This window comes from Agelaius tricolor, unplaced genomic scaffold (genome assembly GCF_023055355.1).
Source record: "Agelaius tricolor isolate 1412-34295 unplaced genomic scaffold, bAgeTri1.0.p SCAF_4, whole genome shotgun sequence".
Taxonomy (NCBI): Eukaryota; Metazoa; Chordata; class Aves; order Passeriformes; family Icteridae; genus Agelaius; species Agelaius tricolor.
In genome coordinates, this window is record NW_027269264.1 from 6224615 (window position 1) to 6241762 (window position 17148).

The following is a 17148-nucleotide window of genomic DNA, read 5'->3' on the forward strand; positions in this document are numbered from 1 at the left end:
GGTTTTGTTTTTGTTTTTGTTTTTTTCCGTTCTGGTGAGACTCTTATTTACATTCTCTTTTCATAGATATATTTAACAGATGACAAAGAGTTTCTTACTACCCGTTTTAAAAATGTAGAGGCTTGACATGCCTCATTTAATGTGGCTCAGGCAGGTTGTGGAGCATCTGGTGAAATGAGCTACCACTGCCTTCAAGGGTTCTCCTGTCGAAAATGTCACTTTCATTATTGCTGGTAAAGAATGGCTGTGCCTTCCCTTTGCTGATGCCCTAGAAGTAAGAAAGCAAGTTTTATGTAACTCCTCAAGTGAGTAAAATCTGCTTGAGATATGTCATTTTTAGCATCATGTGTGACCCTAAATTCAAGCCATTTTAACCCGAAGTCCAGAGGGCCTTTGCAGGGGATGTCTGGTCAGCACAGCTCATGTTTTTACCTTAAACTATCAAGCTTCCAGGAAACTTAATCCAAGGGTACTCAAATGTCACTAGCCCACGGGCAGCAGTAATGAACAGGTACGGTGCTGTTCAAAAAGTTCTGCTTATTTTCTCCTTCACCCTTCTAAATTTGGGTGGGGGTTTTTTTGTTTGTTTGTGTTTTGAGGATTTTTTTTACATTCCTTGTATCCAGTTGTTTTCCATATGGCTGGTACTTTCCATGCAAGCGGTGCACCTCTACCCTGACCTGAGTCTTCTGAAACTGCTTACCAAAGGTGGCCTAAGTGCTTCCATTAACATTTCAGCCACCCCTGTGGAAAGAATATAGTCAAGCCTTTTTTTGTTTTGTGGTAGGTAAAAATTACTGGTAATTACCACTTGGAGCTTGTGTCTTTCACAGCAGCCCTTCATTTAATTGCTGTTTCTTAGTACTAAGCCAGCCACATGCTGTGTTGTTGAGTTGTGGCTCTCCCTGCCAGCCCCCTTCCAGCCTGCCCCCTCCCACCAAAAAAAACCCACAACCAAAACAAAACCCAAATTTAAAAAAAAAAAGAAAAAAAACCCAAAACCAACAACCAAACCAAAAAACCAAAAACAGCAACAACAAACCCCCTCCCAAAAAACTAACTAAAACAACAACAAAAAAAACCCCAAAAACCAAGAAAAAAAAGAAAAATCCCAAACAAACCTACCCACAAAAAACCTACAACAGTAAATTCCTGCTTATGCTACCTGAAAAGATGTCTCTTGCCAACACGGTGCTTTTGAAAGTATCTCCAAGGAGGTGGCTGCGTCTATTACAGTTTAAGTGAAGTTGTGCTCTTTCCAAGTGTGAGCTGGCATTTTCCCTTGTACAAGACTCTCTTTGTGTGAATAGACTGAGGTTATGGGCTTATTTTTTTTTTAAACCAGGTCTCCCTTAGCCTGTGACATCACAGTACGGTAATGAGCTGGGGAAGGAATTTGATTTAACAAGCCAAAAAAAGCTAAGGTCTTTATGGAAAACAGCACGTTTGGAGTTTGCTTCAGAGTTTACAGAAGCAGAGAGAAAGGGCAAACTAAGGTTTCTGACCTGCCACACATTATCTATCAAATTTAATCTTTATCTTTCTATATTGGGAGGTGTATTTAAAGTAGCATTTTTCCAGGTGATACTTGTGGAATTCTTTGAATTGTAGCTGGTTTGTTCATTGTAGTAGTGAAATTTACAACTTTCTACTAGACGTAATACAGGAGGATATTGATTCTCAGGAGAAAATATACTTTTGTATATCCTGTGCATGTGATAACTAGGAGAACCACCCAGCACATTCAGTGTCTATATTCTTCCGACAGCACTTGCAAAGTCTTGTTGCTTCAGTGTTTAGTTGCTCTGAAGGGGTATATTTCTCTAGTTGAGTGTATTACTCTTCCTGACACTAAAGCAAATTTCAGTTCATAAAGATGCTTTCCGAGTGTCTGTTCAGCTTCATCTTTTAGTTGTTTAACACTGGAGGAAATTAAGCGTAGTACTGTGAGCAGTCACATTTAGCAGCAACAGCATTCCTGGGTTTTATGGCATTTGATGTGTGCTGTGGCGCTTAGTTGATATCTCTGTGCATGCATCAGGATAGCACATTCTTTAACTCCTGAGAAATGAGGAAGGGTATTTTAGGGGAAAGCATCTGAAAGCCAAGATGACTTGCTGTGTCCTAATAGCCTGTGCTTTGGCTTTTAGGTAGACAGACTCCATAGCTGAAGTCTCATGCAGTCAGTTAAAATACTGAAAACCAAGCTATTGCTTGTGTGATATGCTAGTAAACAAATACTCTTTTGAGAATGTCTGGTCTTCCCCCCTCTCTAAAGCAATTTGATCTGGAATGTGTCAAACTTGTGTTTCTACAGAAATGTGAGGTGCTCCTTGCTGTTTAATGTCGAGCCTTTTTATGACTTATAAAAGCTCCAAGCAAGCATTTAAAATAGCTCCAAGCAAGCATTTCCTATCAAATAGCAAATTGTCTGAGAAATACAGCAACTATTAATATGACAGTTTAGTTGTATTTAGAGATTTTGCTAACATTAAATGAATTAACCACTGTTTATTTTAATTTTCTGTAATTAGGTAGAAAAGAACCCACATCTGAGGAACTTGGCAATCTGAAGGAATTTTAAAGCAGAGCAGTTTGAGCTGGAATAACCAGTTCAGTTAATAACATTTTCCTCCACGTGCCCAAAGAGAAAGTAATGAACACCTTAATCAAATAATATCCTAATATAATCCAAATGTGCTGTAGGTCATTTTAATCCAGTCCTTTTCAGCAGGAAAAGAAGGAGTAATGAGTTTTTGCTTGGAAGAGGGGAGGGAAGCAGGGGCAGAGGGACAGGAAGTGGTAGGTGCTTGAAAGGAGATGTCTCAGGGATTTCTCAACTACTTTCCCCAAACAAGGAATTAAAAAAAAACAGCCTGTGCAAGTCTCACTTTCAATGAAATATTCTCCTGCAGGAGAATAGTGAGATGACTGAAGTGCATAATTTTGTGCAAAGCATAGATGAAGTTGCTAACTGTTCAAAACCCCAAACTCACATGGTATGTCCTATTTATAGCCTAGGAACAGCAGTGGCATGTGGAGAATTTAGCAACATCCTCCTTCTTTACAGACTGTACACATTTGGCCTCTCACTAGCAAAACTGTTTTGTGGACTCTGTAGTCTGACTTACTGTTAAATATTACTTGTTTGCTGGATATTTGTTGAAATGGTGTGTCAAAGTCCACTGAAATGATAGGTTAAAGTCAAACATCCTGGCTATATTGGATTCATCATTTAATGATAGCAAGTTTCATTTGTTGATATGTATCTTTGAAGGGGGATTTTTCTACATGCCCTGTGCAGAAAATTAAATTACATGCATGCCCTTAGAGGGAGAGCTCTGCAAACTGCACTCCACTAGAGTTACAAGGTTTTGGCTCTTGTATAAAATCTCCAATTGCTGTTTTCTCCATGATCTGTTTCTAGTAAAAGGGACTGAGAGTGAAGGCATTTTTGTGTGCTAGTTCCCTGATGGACAGTGGGCATGGTGACACAGTGGGGAGTGCGACTCAGGCAGGGGAGGTGATGTGCTGCTCTTGTTGGAAATGGCTTCTCTTCCCACTTGTGTGTGTAACACAGCTAATGGCACAGACTTCAGTTATATCCTTGGACCACCATCATGTTTCCCCCCCTCTTCACTTACATAATGTGATTTTTGAGCTAGTACTAGCCTAGATATCCTCTTCATTCATATCATTTCAGTTTTCTTTTTATAATGTTCCTGTTACAGGCTTTTGCCTGGGTCTGGAGGTAGCAGCCTAAAATACATTTTGGGTAGAGCTAATTCTACATAGGGACCTTTTCAAGCAGCTACATGCTCTCTCACAATAGAGCGTTTTAGAGGTTCCTAGCTTTAAAACAATTCCATTTCCTTGAAAAATTGGGAAGAAAGCAGTCTGCAGAGTGCTTAAGCCTGCTGGCTGGTTGAGACCTCAGACTGTAACCTTCCCAAGACTCACTGCTTGCAGTGAATAAACATTCACTGTTCTTTGTGCTCCTGGCAGAGCAGGCTGCCGCTGGGTGAGACACACTGCACCAAGCACAGTTACGTAGGCATACCTTCATTTAAGGAGATTTTGCTGTGATGAGTCTTAATCTAATGGATGAGAGCAGCTCTAACAAGTCCTACTGATAAAGACAAAACATCAACGATAATTCTTAACTTTCTTCAGCTGTCAGAGAAACAGATGTTTGGCCTTATATTTCTGAGCATAATTTGTTCCATTAGTCCAGCATAGCCTGTGTGGCAGCAGTCTTGTCAAACTCCAATAGGTATTGAACAGCCATGCCTTTCAGAAGTACAGCAAGTATTAATTAGGCTTTAGAAAATAGTTAAAAGCAGCATGACCTCCAACCATTAACATTTGTGAAACAGAATTGAAAGTGAAAAATCTTAGTCTTTATTTGCAAAGGTTTGTAGGTGGTTGTTTCAGTTAAAGCATTCAATTCCTACTCTATTGCCCTTGAAAGTAAGTGGTCAAAGAACTCCAGCATAGAGATCATGTATCTTTTTTCAGAAATTAAAGGTTAGGCTGCCATTTATGAAATATTTACCGAATTGTACCAGCTACTGAAAGACTGTATCCTCAGAAGACTTTAACACTGATACACCTCAGAAAGCCTATTTGTTTGTTTAAGGCATGTTTATCTCTGTTCCTAATATATATTAAAGAAGGTTTTCCTAGCAATCCTAATACCTGTTCAGAGAGCAAGTGAACTGCATGGCCTTTTGTCTCCATTTACTGCCTTCCTCCTGCCCCTGCCTAACCCAAATTCCTTCCTCAGGAGGTCCCTTTCTTATTCACCAAAATTATTAACATGTCAGTATTTTTTTCGAGCTCTCTCATTTACATAGGAGAGTTGTAGATTCATTCTTTAGATGGAACAGGAGCCCTGTGCCCCCCGGTGAAAAGACTAAGGAATTTTCCCCTTGTCTCTATCCTTTTTCGTGCAAGCAACCGTAAAGGTCACTCTTTCCTTGTGCTGACATTATCTAGATGGGTTAGAGAGTATTAAGAGCAAGGCTTAGTTTAGCGTCCTTTCCCCTCCCCGCTGGGATTAGATCATGCTTTATCAGAGCAATTGTTCCATCCCCGACATGTGCAGGGCAGATTTCAACTGCAGCATTTTGTGAAACTGATTTTTCATCCATACATTCAGAAGTCATGTTCTGCTCAACTCAGTATCAGTATTAGGCTCTCTGTTAAGCTGAACATTTCTCTTTCCTTATTCACCTGGGATTTCTCCTCTTTAATTTAACATCAAACCAGAGGCTGAGTGTGAGAGTGCTACTAAACAGCCAAGCCCTTAGCTCAGCTCCACCAGCACCAGCTGAGTGGGGAGCCTAGCCAAGCGGTGTCTGTAAGTGCAATGGTACAGGCCCTCATTCTGTGACCTTCAGCTGTAAAGAAATTCTCCTTCTGTTTCTTAAGGATTTTATCATTCATTGAATTGCCCGCCAAGTGTGGGCAGTTTTCTAACTGTGTCATGTTCCTTATGTGTTAGTTGGATGGGATGCTCTTTATTTCTCCAGCAGACCATTGTGCTTTCTTAGGCAGCATTGGAGGCTGCTTCACAAGACCATATTTACCAATTTAAGTGACTTAGCACTACAACCTCTTTAAATCAAGTATCCCAGCTGTTGGAATTCAATCTTGTTTCAGCAAAAGCAGATTTTGGACGCAAGCCACGGAAAAATAAGCCTTAGGAAAAATGTGTAACAAAGTTAAAAAGTACTAACCATCTGTGGTGGTGCGCTTGATTAACACATTAACGTGGTTTGTATTGACCTTTAGTCCAGTGCTGTCCCTCAGTGGCATTGGTTTGTTTCCCATGCCTGCACAGAGAGCGTGCTGTCCTTTCTGTCCTAGGGAACTGAATGAAGCAGCATGAGAAATAATAATACCTACTGGTGTATTTTAATTTGAGGTGAAAATAATTTTGCAGGTGAAAGGAGCATCAGAAGTGTGATTTGAACTGATGAGAGTAATGATAAAACCACATTTTTCTGCATGAGATGCATTATTTTGCATGCATTTACTGCTCTAATTCAGCTGCACTTTCAGGCTGACCTACATTACAAGAAGCCAACAGTGCAGAGAACAGGAGAATGGCCTTTTGATTGCAGGTTCTGGTACCTGAAATCATTGCCAATTTACTGATCTCTTGGGTACTTCAAGCTCCTGGCTCTACCCATGTGCAACTGATTGAAAATGTGGTGTGAATGTGGAGTGTGGCAGTACCAAACAGTGCTGCACTTTCTTTATGAGAGTATAATCACAGATTCCTGTAATTTCAGATTTCCATCTTGATTATGTAAAATTGAACAGAGCTTTCATAGCAAAGCTAACCAGCTCCACACAGAGTAGTATCTGCGTCTACACCACTTGAATATATGTTGCTTTCCATACTACCAGCGGTGTAACCATCATGCTCTAATAAACTCTGCATTGTTTTTTCTTAATCAGAGGTGATATTTCTTTTCACTCAGCAGTTAGCAGCCTTTTGTTTCTAAATATTAATTTCTGTATAAATCACTTTATCCATATAGGTACTTTGTGTAGTTTCAGTTCTTTGCTGAATTAAAATATTTTGTAAAAAGAACTCAGCATTTTATTGTTGCTTTTTTACAACAGCTGCACAAGTATTAAAGAAGGAAGATACTTGATTTTCTTACTGCTGTAGCACTGGCTGAAATCTAGTTATTAGGGTTGAAAATTTTTCATGGAGAGACCAGATCTGTGTTTTTAGGAAGCAAGAGAAAATAACTGGCATGCAAGATCACCTGGTTTCCTACCAGTAGAGTACCTCTTCAATTTATGTACCCTGGCATTAGCAGGAGATAGTAAGGTTTATTACAAATTTGGATCCTAACTTACCCAGGAAAAAAATTCACCTATTTGCAATTGAGGGCACAAAAAAATACTGTAGCTACAGAGGCACATATGGAAAAATACAGTATCAAGTGACTGTGTCCTCATCATTAAATATCCTGTCGTACAATATATGTTTATCATTAAAGTTGTGATAATTCTTGGGCCACTTTTATCCCTCTTTAATTTATTACAGCAGCAAAAGAAGATTGGAGTTTGATTTGATAAAAGAGCTTTACAGTGTATCACATGGGGAAGCTGAAGCCTGTGGCTCAGATGGATATTTCCAAAAGAATATTGCAAAACCTTTCACGTGTTTTCTGAATGAATGCAATCACAACTTCTTTGCTAAACCATGAAGAAAGGAAATAGGAAAACCACGTAAAAAAAGTCACACAGCAAGCTCTCCAAATAAGCACTTTGTTTGGCACTCTATCCCCACATCACTTATCACTGTCTGTAGTCCAAAAGAGCTCCTTACACTGGTTCTTAGGAGGAGATAATACAAAGTTGCATTGATTTTTGTTGCATTTGAATGTACTCTTGTGATTTCTGAAGTGTTTAGGAGACAAACCAGCATTTCACAAAGAAAATATTGTCCTGTCTGGCTGCCTCAGAAAAGTCACAGAAGAGCGTGGAGAGCTGCTTGAAGAGAATGTCACTGTGACACTCAACATTAAAACATTTTAGAAAGCAGATATTGTTTCAGTTTTTGTATTGAAGACACTGTATAATGCACTGTGAGGAACAGGCCAGGTTTTGCTTTTTGGGTGCAAGTAGGGTTGTGAATGGAACTATTCGAGGTAGTGTCAGTGTGTGCCTGACATGTCTTAAATTCAAAATCTGGCCACAGGATTTGAGGGGTTTTGTTGGGTTGGGTTTTTTCCTGAAACTTGAATTTTATTTTATTAAGAGAAAACTTCTAAATTTTTTGTGCAACATTTCCCTTAGTAGTTTAAGAATCTTTAGATGTCAGTATAAAAGAGTGTATGAAAAAGGAAGGCCTTTTTGCATGGAAGCAAGAAGACAACACTTAGGGTTTGGATTTGGGATTTTTTTTGTGCTTTGATTTGTTTCTTTTAAATCAAAATGTATAGTTTCTGTAAGTAATGTGAGTAGAAACACTTTCTTTCCTTGAGTTCCTCATCATCATCTTCACCCCTTCTCCCATCCATTACTAGGATCTTTTTGAACTTTTTTTCCTGCTACTGCTTTCTCTTAGCTCACCCAAATAGGTAGTTTCTAAAACACAGATGTTTGGCCCATTTCTTTAGACTGCTTTGTGCAAAGGCTCCCTCTGTCACATTCTTCTCCCTCCTGTGCCAAGGGGGGTTCACCACATATTTGGACTTAGATGGGGTGGCAGCTCCCTGCTGAGAGAGAGAGGGAGGGAGTGCAGGAGCCATTGTGAGACAGGAGCTGCCACAGTGGTTTGGGCTGCCATTCCCACCTGGGATGGGGTAGGATGGTGGCACCTGTCTGAGCACCTGTTGTGTGGTAGGGGATATGGGCTGTGAGGGATAGATGCTATTACCTTTTACAACTTTTGTTGCTTTTCTGGTTCATTATGAACTGCAACACTTGGGGTCCTAAAGAAAATGAGTTCTGCAAAGACTGTCGCTAGCAAGCATGGGGCAACACCTCTGCTGGCTAGGAGTTTTGTCTCTGGACAGGGTGTCTGTCTGGAACCACAGAGGTTCAGCTGACTTCTGTGTCTTTGCAGTGTTTGGGATTGGCTCCATCTGGTATGCAGGTGGTGACTGTGTTCTTCAAAAGGGTGAGGTGAATGAAAGCAGCTGCTCCCTTGAAGGTTTGCCAGAGTCAATCTCCTAACAAATCCATCATTTGCTTCCTTCTTAATTGCAAATAAGACAATCAGAGAGGCTGGCCAAGACAGTAGGTGAAGGGGGAGAAGATGACTGACATCAGCAAGGATGGTATGGATTAGCCAGTAAACCATCGCAAATGAGGTTTTGCTACTAAAACTGCTTGATGTATGGTGGGCCTGATGGTCAGATTGAAGAGAAGAGTGGAAAGGGTTGAACAAAACACTGGTTTAATGCTGAAGCAGGGGGAGGAGGAGCAAATGAAGTACAGGACATCTCCAAAAGAATATGAAAGCCAAAGAAATGGAAGGTTGATAGTCCTAACAAAGCCAGGAGACCAAAAGCATCAAAAGCTGTCTTGAAACTTGGCTGGAGTGATTGTAAAAGCCCACAATGAGGAAACTTCCAGATTTTCTTAAACCATGAAACTTCTTAGTTGTTTGATCCTTTCCTCTCCCTTCCCACCACTGCTACTGATGCTTCAGAAGAATGTTGATCTGACTCAGAAGGATTTCCTCCCACTTGTTTCTGTAGGCATTTTTTGTTGCATCAAACAAAGGAAGGCACTGGCAGCACGTTTGTTGGGTCCTGCTAGTAGCACACCCACATTTTATTCCTTCTAAAAGAGCTGATTGCCCAAACACTTGCACTTTTGTAGATGAAGAATTCAGCCAAAGAGAAAATATGCTAATAATTTTCTAAGCTGCTAATAACTATAGTTTACTAAAGTGCAGCAGCATTGTAGAAGTGACACTAATTGCCCTGTTGCATCTTGACTTAGACAAAAATGAACACACATTCAGAGACAGTGTAAATGTAACAGCAACTTCTGGAAAATCTGGGTCTAGATGAGTAGTTTAAGGGCATCACTGTGAATGCCTTGTGACTGACTACCATTAGGTTTGAATGCAGCCCTTTTCCTATTCACAGGTCTTTGTAATGGTGCAGGCTTTTAAAAGCTTCTCCCTGTAGGTGGCAAATACAAAGCTGCTGATGCAGGCTTATCAGAGAGGAGCAAAAGCAGCCCCCTGGAAAGCTCTCCTCCTTCCACCAAGCAGCTGAGGCATGGGGGTCTGTGTGTACCCCACTGCCCCCCTCCTCCCACCCATGGTGGCTCGTCCCCAACATGTGCCATTTCCTGCACCCATTCAGTTGACCTGGGCAGGTTCTGTGGCCTGGACTGTCTTGAAAAGCTTTGTTTTGCCATCTGCTTCTGTCCTTAGCTCTCTCAGTTCTCTTCAAGAAATACATCAGTAGATTGATTTCTGCTCCCTGCAGGAGTGTCTGGAGCATAATTTTTATTGCCACAACCTCACAAAGTTGTCCCCAGGTTCTGGCAGAATGTTTTGAGGAAAATAAATGGGTGGTTCCTTTGAATGTATTTTTTTTCGTCTCCTAGCAATCCTCACTGGCTCCTCTGCCATGCTTGGAGTCCTCACCAGAAAGGCTCCTCCAATAAGAAGCAGTGTTTTCTCGTAGGTTTTACTGCATAATTGTCTATTTTGCTACATAATTACCTGTCCCACACTAATTGCATAGACAACATGCACTTCCAGAATTACATGCTGTCACAAGTGCACACCCTGATTAGGCTGTTACATGCATGTGCCTTAATTGTGAGTTATGGATTGCAGCTGTGGTGAGAGGGTGGGCTCTTACTTGCTAAGAGGTTTAGGCAAAAAACTACCTGTGGTTCTCTTACCGAACTTGAATATCCAAATATGATGTGAACTGGAGTGGTTCACACAGCGCAGAGGTGGAAACAGACCTGCTTCAGTGAATGCAGTCTCTGGGACAATCAGGTATATTTCCAGCTCCATGGTGTGCAGGTACAAGAAGCACAGGAGCAAGAGCTCCTTCAGCTCTGCAAGGAGATGTGTTTTGGTGGCAGGAGAACACATCTTCATTAACTGATTTTCTGTCCATTTAGGATATGGTTTTGAAGCTAAAGAGGACATAGTTAGCTACCGATGTCACTAGTGGCTTTGATCTATCAGATTATAAGTAAATATTAGTGGGAGCATAATTTCATACCCATGGTTTGTGTGAAAGGGGACAGCTATCAGTCCTGGACTTTGCACAGACTGCTCTAGGGGCCACCATACTCATTTTTGCACCAGCAAGTCGAGCTGGGAAGATGTAACCGCAAATATCAAAAAGGTATTGCAGTCTTAAATCCTGTCACCTGAGTACCTGTTGTGTACATGGAGCTCTGCGAGCAAATCAAGAGCAATACCCTTTCATTTTAAAAGAAGCTGTTATCTATGATTCTTTCATTCCATCTGTGCCCACTGTACAGAGTAAGCACTTTTTATGCTTTATATTTGTTTGCAGAGCATCTGATTTCTTGAATGTATCATTAACAGGACTAAAGAAGAAACTGACCACATTTCAATATTTAAATGATAAAAAATGCAATATCCTTTAAGAAAAGAACTGCTATGAACTTCAGCTGGAATATTTCTAAGTTCAACAGAAAGTGAAGAAGTGAAGCAAGTAAAACCAGTTTGAAGTTTGTCAAGTAAAATATGTAGACAAAAGCAGGTTGTTTGTTTTTAAAGATTTTTTTCCTCCGGTGTTTAAGCACAGTTAGGAAGAAAGTATCTGATGGCTGAAGCCTGCATTGTCTTCAACTGTGTACAACTATGTAATTAGACAGAAAGCTTTTCAGAGTGTTTTTAGAAAGAGCTCTTCTGGGTGACTGGCTGTAATTCATTAAGGTGTGTCAAATGCATTTGGCTGCCAGTATAAATCCAGTGACAATATGATTGTTCAGGTCACTGGTAAGTGCCATTGTGCTCCTTGTTCATCATCTTCTGCTGTGGTGTGTGTTAATACCATGCTGGATAAGGGACAGCAAGGCAGGGGTGAGTACCTGACAATGGTGCTCTTGTTGGTGGCCACTGAGTTCACAGGGTTTGATCAATGCCATTTGCTTTCAAAGTCAACGCCTCACACATAGAAACACATGTGCAAAGCAGGCAGAGAGCTCCAGATACTGCCTTTATCTTTTAAAATGTGAGTCAAAGGGAATAATGTATCACTTTTGGTTTTCATTATTTAGGAAGTTAGCAAGTGCTTTTTGAAGAACCGTGTTTAAAATGTCCTCTTTAGTTTTGGTGTTGTGGATTGGTTTTGCCTTTTAGCAGTATAGAATTATTGAGAAGTTAATTGACGTGTTACCAACTTAATCAGAAGTTCCTTCAGACTTTACTCTCAATAAGTTCACTAGGCTGCTTGACCAGTAAAATTTGCCTATATATGAGCATAAATAGTATTTATGTCAATAAGCTTGTGACCAGAGGCAACACATCAGGGAGAAACATGAATCCAGTAGATCTGCACTACAGATCAAAGTGGAAGGGAGGATACCATGACTATGGTCCCTGTCATGCTCTTTGTGGTGTTTTTCATGCTATGGGAGTTACAGATGCTTCCTGTCTCCCAAGTGCAATTGTGTGTAGGTTTCCATGTGGGATGGAGGAAGACCCCATGTCTTTCCAGCACCATGTAATTCTGCTCCATGTTTTATGACCAGGATTGAGCATTGAGAATTGAACATTCCCTACCATTGCCACATCATTTTTCCTAACTTGGTATGAGTGACCAACTCTTTCAGCATATGAGTATCTGTTTCTGCAAAGCACAGGCAGTAATACTTTTCATCAGTAGAAGCATTATGAGATTTCACTTAGGCGTGGAAAGCATTTTTGGAGTACCAAGATGATAGGCGTTGTGTACTGCATGTGCAAATCATTGAGGAATCTAAACTGCCAAGTTACTGTTAACTTAGAAATTCAAAGTTTATTCCTGGTCACAGACCAAGACACAGGCATGAAATAAAGACAAAGTGAGGATGGTAAGCAAGTGGGAGATTCTTAAATGAAAGTTTGTTGTTGTTTTAGTACCTTTTCCAGCTTATGGTAGGTAACTCCCTACTTTTTGTGTTAATGGCTTGCCTTGCTTTCCCATGCTCTGAGGGAATGCTTTAATCTCAACTTTAAGAAGTGCTAGGATTTGTTTTCCAGATGGTGTTTGCTCTGCAAAAAATTAGGTGTTCATTTTTTAAGACTTCATAATTTTTCTCTCTTTTATTTTAGAAATCTTCCAGAATCCCTGAGGATGACATCAGGTTAAGAAAAAACAGAGACCAAAACTGTGCCAATTTCTTGGAGCCATCTACTGTGCTTGCTACAAAGGAAGAGAAAATGGAAATTGAAGTTCCAGTTTCTGAACATAAAAGCATCACCACAGTGGCTTCACCACATCCCACAGACAATCCAACCCACTTCTTTTCGCCTGCTTCCAGCCGAAATGGACTTAGGGACAGACATGAATCTCTGGACAGTGAAGTTGCTAAAGAGATCAGATACCTAGATGAAGTGCTGGAGGCAAATTGTTGCGATTCTGCTGCAGACAGTACATTTAATGGGACATCCTCCCCTGAACCAAGTGCAGTCTCCGTTATGGATGGTTCAGGAGCATCTGCTAATGTCAATAAAGAGTCAGTATCTAGTGAAAGGGAAGAAAATGTAGCAGACAAGCAGGTATCCTTGGAGGTTGAGACACGTGAAGCTAATATAACAGATGAGAATCTGAAATCCAATGGCCATTCTGTGGGTGGTCTGAAAGAAGACACTAAGGAGAGTCTGAAGGTGCCAGGAAGTCCCACTTCTTCAAACAGTTCTAGAAGATCCTCTAAGGATGGAGAGACAACTCTTACAACCCTTAAGAAAGAAGCAAAGTTTGAACTGCGAGCCTTCCATGAAGATAAAAAGCCCTCAAAGCTCTTTGAAGATGAGGAAGAGAAAGAAAAATACAGAGTCCGCAAAGTGAGACCATCAGAGGAAATGATGGAACTTGAAAAAGAAAGAAGGGAACTCATTAAAAGCCAGGCTGTCAAGAAGAACCCCAACATTGCTGCCAAATGGTGGAACCCTCCTCAGGAGAAGCCCCTGGAGGATCAGCTGGATGAAGAGCATCTGGAGTCTCACAAGAAGTACAAGGAACGTAAGGAGAGGCAGCAGCAGCAAGGTGCAGCACCAACATCCCCCAAACAGGTCAGCTGCTCCTTTGTATCCCCAGAGCCTGTCAATATCAAGAAAGAAGATATTGTCACAGAGCAAATTGACTTCTCAGCTGCCAGGAAGCAGTTCCAGCTGATGGAGAATTCAGGTCCATCTCAGGGTCAGGCCCCACCAAGGCGGTCAGTAACACCCAAAATGTTCTCTGTCAAACCCTTCTACAAAAGCCTCAATTCTCCATATGTGGACAGGCCGATGTCGTCCGTGACAAGACCCGTTTCAGTGTGTGGGCAAACTGGACAGCTTGAGGGTAACAACGCCACGGTCGTCAAAGCACAGAAGGTCTCCTGTAGCTCAGAAGATGACAAAAGCACTCAGAATACCACAGCTGACACAGCACGAGACTTACCTTGCAGTGATAGCCCCAGAGCTGGACCAGCCTCAAAACTGTGGGCAGAGGATGGAGAATTCATGAGTGCAAGGGCAGTCTTCACAATGGTCAAGGACGATGGACAGGGAATTCTAGATCACTTCCCAAAGTCAGGAAGCGCCTCTTCGCCGCCAGAGGAGCTTGACTCCGGTTTGGATGACTTGTCTGTCAGGTCTCAGGATACCACGGTCTTGGAGACCCTTTCCAATGACTTCAGCATGGATAACGTAAGTGACAGCGGTGCCTCCAATGAGACCATGAGCGCCCTGCAGGAAAGCTCTCTAGCGGATTTCTCTCTGCCGCAGACCCCACAGGCTGAAACTCCAGCAGAGTGCAGGGCTGAAGGCATCTCCAAGTCTTTCAGTGACCCAGGCTGTGATTCACCCTCCTCTGCCTTGGCAGATTCCATGCTGATGGACGACCAGCTGGACTACCAGGCTGGCCTGCTAGTTCAAAACGCCATCCAACAAGCCATAGCTGAGCAGGTGGAGAAAGGAAACCCGAAGGAAGAAGGAATCCCAGCAGAGAAAGAGGCCTCAGCCAAAGAGCAGCCAGCCGGCACTGGGCCAGGTCCAGCCTCCAAGGAGCATCAAAACCCAATGTTTGAGCCACCCCAGGTGTCTTCACCAGTTCAAGAGAAAAGGGACACCATACCAAAGACTTCAAAAGAGGAAGACTCAGGACTCAGGGAAGGGAAGAGTTTGCAGCAGTCGCCCATGTACTCAGCCAGCCAGCCATTTCTTGTGGAAGAAAACAGGCATGAAGTCAGCTATTTCAGCAAGTATTCAGAGGCAGCAGAGCTTCGGAGCACTGCCTCCATCCTGGCCACACAGGAGCCTGAAGTGACTGTGGGCCCTTTCAAGTTGCGGTCAAGGAAACAGCGGACTTTGTCCATGATTGAAGAAGAGATCAGAGCTGCCCAGGAACGAGAAGAGGAGCTGAAGAGGCAGCGGCAGGGTTTGCAAATGGCACCAAGCCCTGTTACAAAGAGTGCACCACCCATGCCCACCAGAACCGTGTCTTACAAAACTGCACCAGGTAAGAGCTCAAAGTGTCAGAGCAGAAGTGAAACGTGACTGAAGGGTCAGGTATGGTTTAGTTTTATGTAATTTTTTAATGAAAATACTGTTTTGCAGGGATGGGAGGGCAGATGACTTCACCTGCCTGGAAACTGCATGGGACAGCTTAATTTTCTGGCTGTGAGCACACCTGCAGAAGGTTCTGGGTTTTCACAAATACAGTGCAGAGATGCTGATCATCCTTACTAAACCCCATTCTGTATTCACCCATTGCCACATGGTAGCATGACATGTCCATCACTGTGCTGCTCAGACCACCCACTGAAATTTAGGATCATTTCAAGGAAGCACAGCAGCAGTTTTTACAGCTGTGTGGCTGTTTGAAAGACAAACATCCAAGACTATCCTTAATAGGTTTCCTGTTCTCTTGCACGCCATTAGGGAAGTGCAGAATAAGTGGAGATGTGCAGATTTTGGGGTATGAATTAGATATATTTTTCTCTGTGTTTTGCTTTCTGTTTTGAGATCTTGGTCTTAATGAGCTTTGTCTTGTAAAATTATATCCAGAGTTATGAGTTGCTGTGTATTTTAGCTGGTGTTATTCACTACTGAATTAAACAAGCAACACAAACAAATAGTTCAATAGATTCAGTGGAAGTCCTCTTGACCAGTCAGTTTCTGCATTCTTTTTCTGACATTCACAGCAATTACAGCATATCTGTCTCTCCATTCCCCTTCTCAAGAAATAATGTCAAACACTGATGCCTTCTAAATATAATACAGAAAAAAATACATTTAAAAAAAAACCCCAGAAACACACTATTTCTGTGTAGTGATTTTTATTAAGCATATACCTGCATATGCTTTGCAAGTGCCTGTAGGGTTTATTAACAGTGGTCATTGTGAAAAAGTATTGATTCTACCAAAAGTACTTAAGTGCTGTCTTTATTTCACTGGTGTAAATACCAGTCAGTGGTAGTAATTTTCTTTTGAAAGTCATGGTAAGTTTGAATCAGAAGTAGATTTAGCCCATTATTCAGTATGATTGTGAACTTGGAGTTTTATGGAGCACATAAATAGAGAATACTTAATTTAGTTTCTTCTGCAAAGAGAATGATCTTAACATGTATTTTTTGAAAAAATGTAGCAAATACCAGTCTTTTTTTTGAAGTGCTATTGGTATAACTCCTAGTATAGCATTTTCCATAAGGATCCTCTCTAATCTGAGGTGTTCTGAGAAATATCTGACAAGACATGAGATACAGGGCACTACAGACTTCAGTTAGGAGGACTTGTTTCATAAGGTGTGCTCATGACTGTGTTCAAAAACAGCGTCATCTGTACTGAAAGTGCTCAAAATGGGGTAGATAATGATTGTATTTTACTCAGAAGTGATGTTGGATGGGCTGCTGACACTAATGCTTGTTTTAACAGAGCTTCTGGGAAAACAACGTACTTCTGCTTTCTCTACACAACAAGGCATTTACTTTTTGTCTGTAAAAATGTTTGTCGTAAATTACATTCTAGAGAAAATTATAAACTTCTGTTTATAATGAATCATTCCAGACAGTTTCCTTTAAATGTCCAACTGCCATATGTTCAAGAAAGAAAATTGGGATCTCTTAGCCGATGACTCAAGCTACTGCAATTTGCAGCCGATGACAAGGCAAAGAAATAATTTCTAGGAAAAGATGAATATGTGTCAGTGTTTAAGACTATCATTTATCAAAAAACCCACAAAGAACATTGGCAAAGTTCTTCTTAGTTCTTCTACTTTTAGTGCTTGCTGAACAGCAGATGTGCTCAGCATAGCTCTCAGCTGCAGGACCCTTAGCATTGGAAGGTGTATAAACCTCACCTCTCATAAAGTTCATCTCCTCCTTGCTGTCCCTTTAGCCAGCTGTATTGCTGTTAACACCAGCAGGCATCCTTAGAAATAGGGTGGAGGAATACCATGTAATCTCTTGCGAGATTGC

The 17148-nt window shown here is 41.4% G+C and overlaps 1 protein-coding gene across 6 annotated transcripts in view; it reads left to right on the plus strand.

The window, feature by feature from the left end:
* PALM2AKAP2 (PALM2 and AKAP2 fusion) overlaps window positions 1–17148 on the plus strand; it is a 267192-nt gene that overhangs the window by 232274 nt on the left and 17770 nt on the right. For all 6 annotated transcript variants that reach the window (XM_071424436.1, XM_071424433.1, XM_071424435.1 and 3 more), the window contains one exon: window positions 12800–15191. In XM_071424436.1, coding sequence (XP_071280537.1) covers window positions 12800–15191 — 2392 coding nt within the window. The remainder of the gene's footprint in view (window positions 1–12799; window positions 15192–17148) is intronic.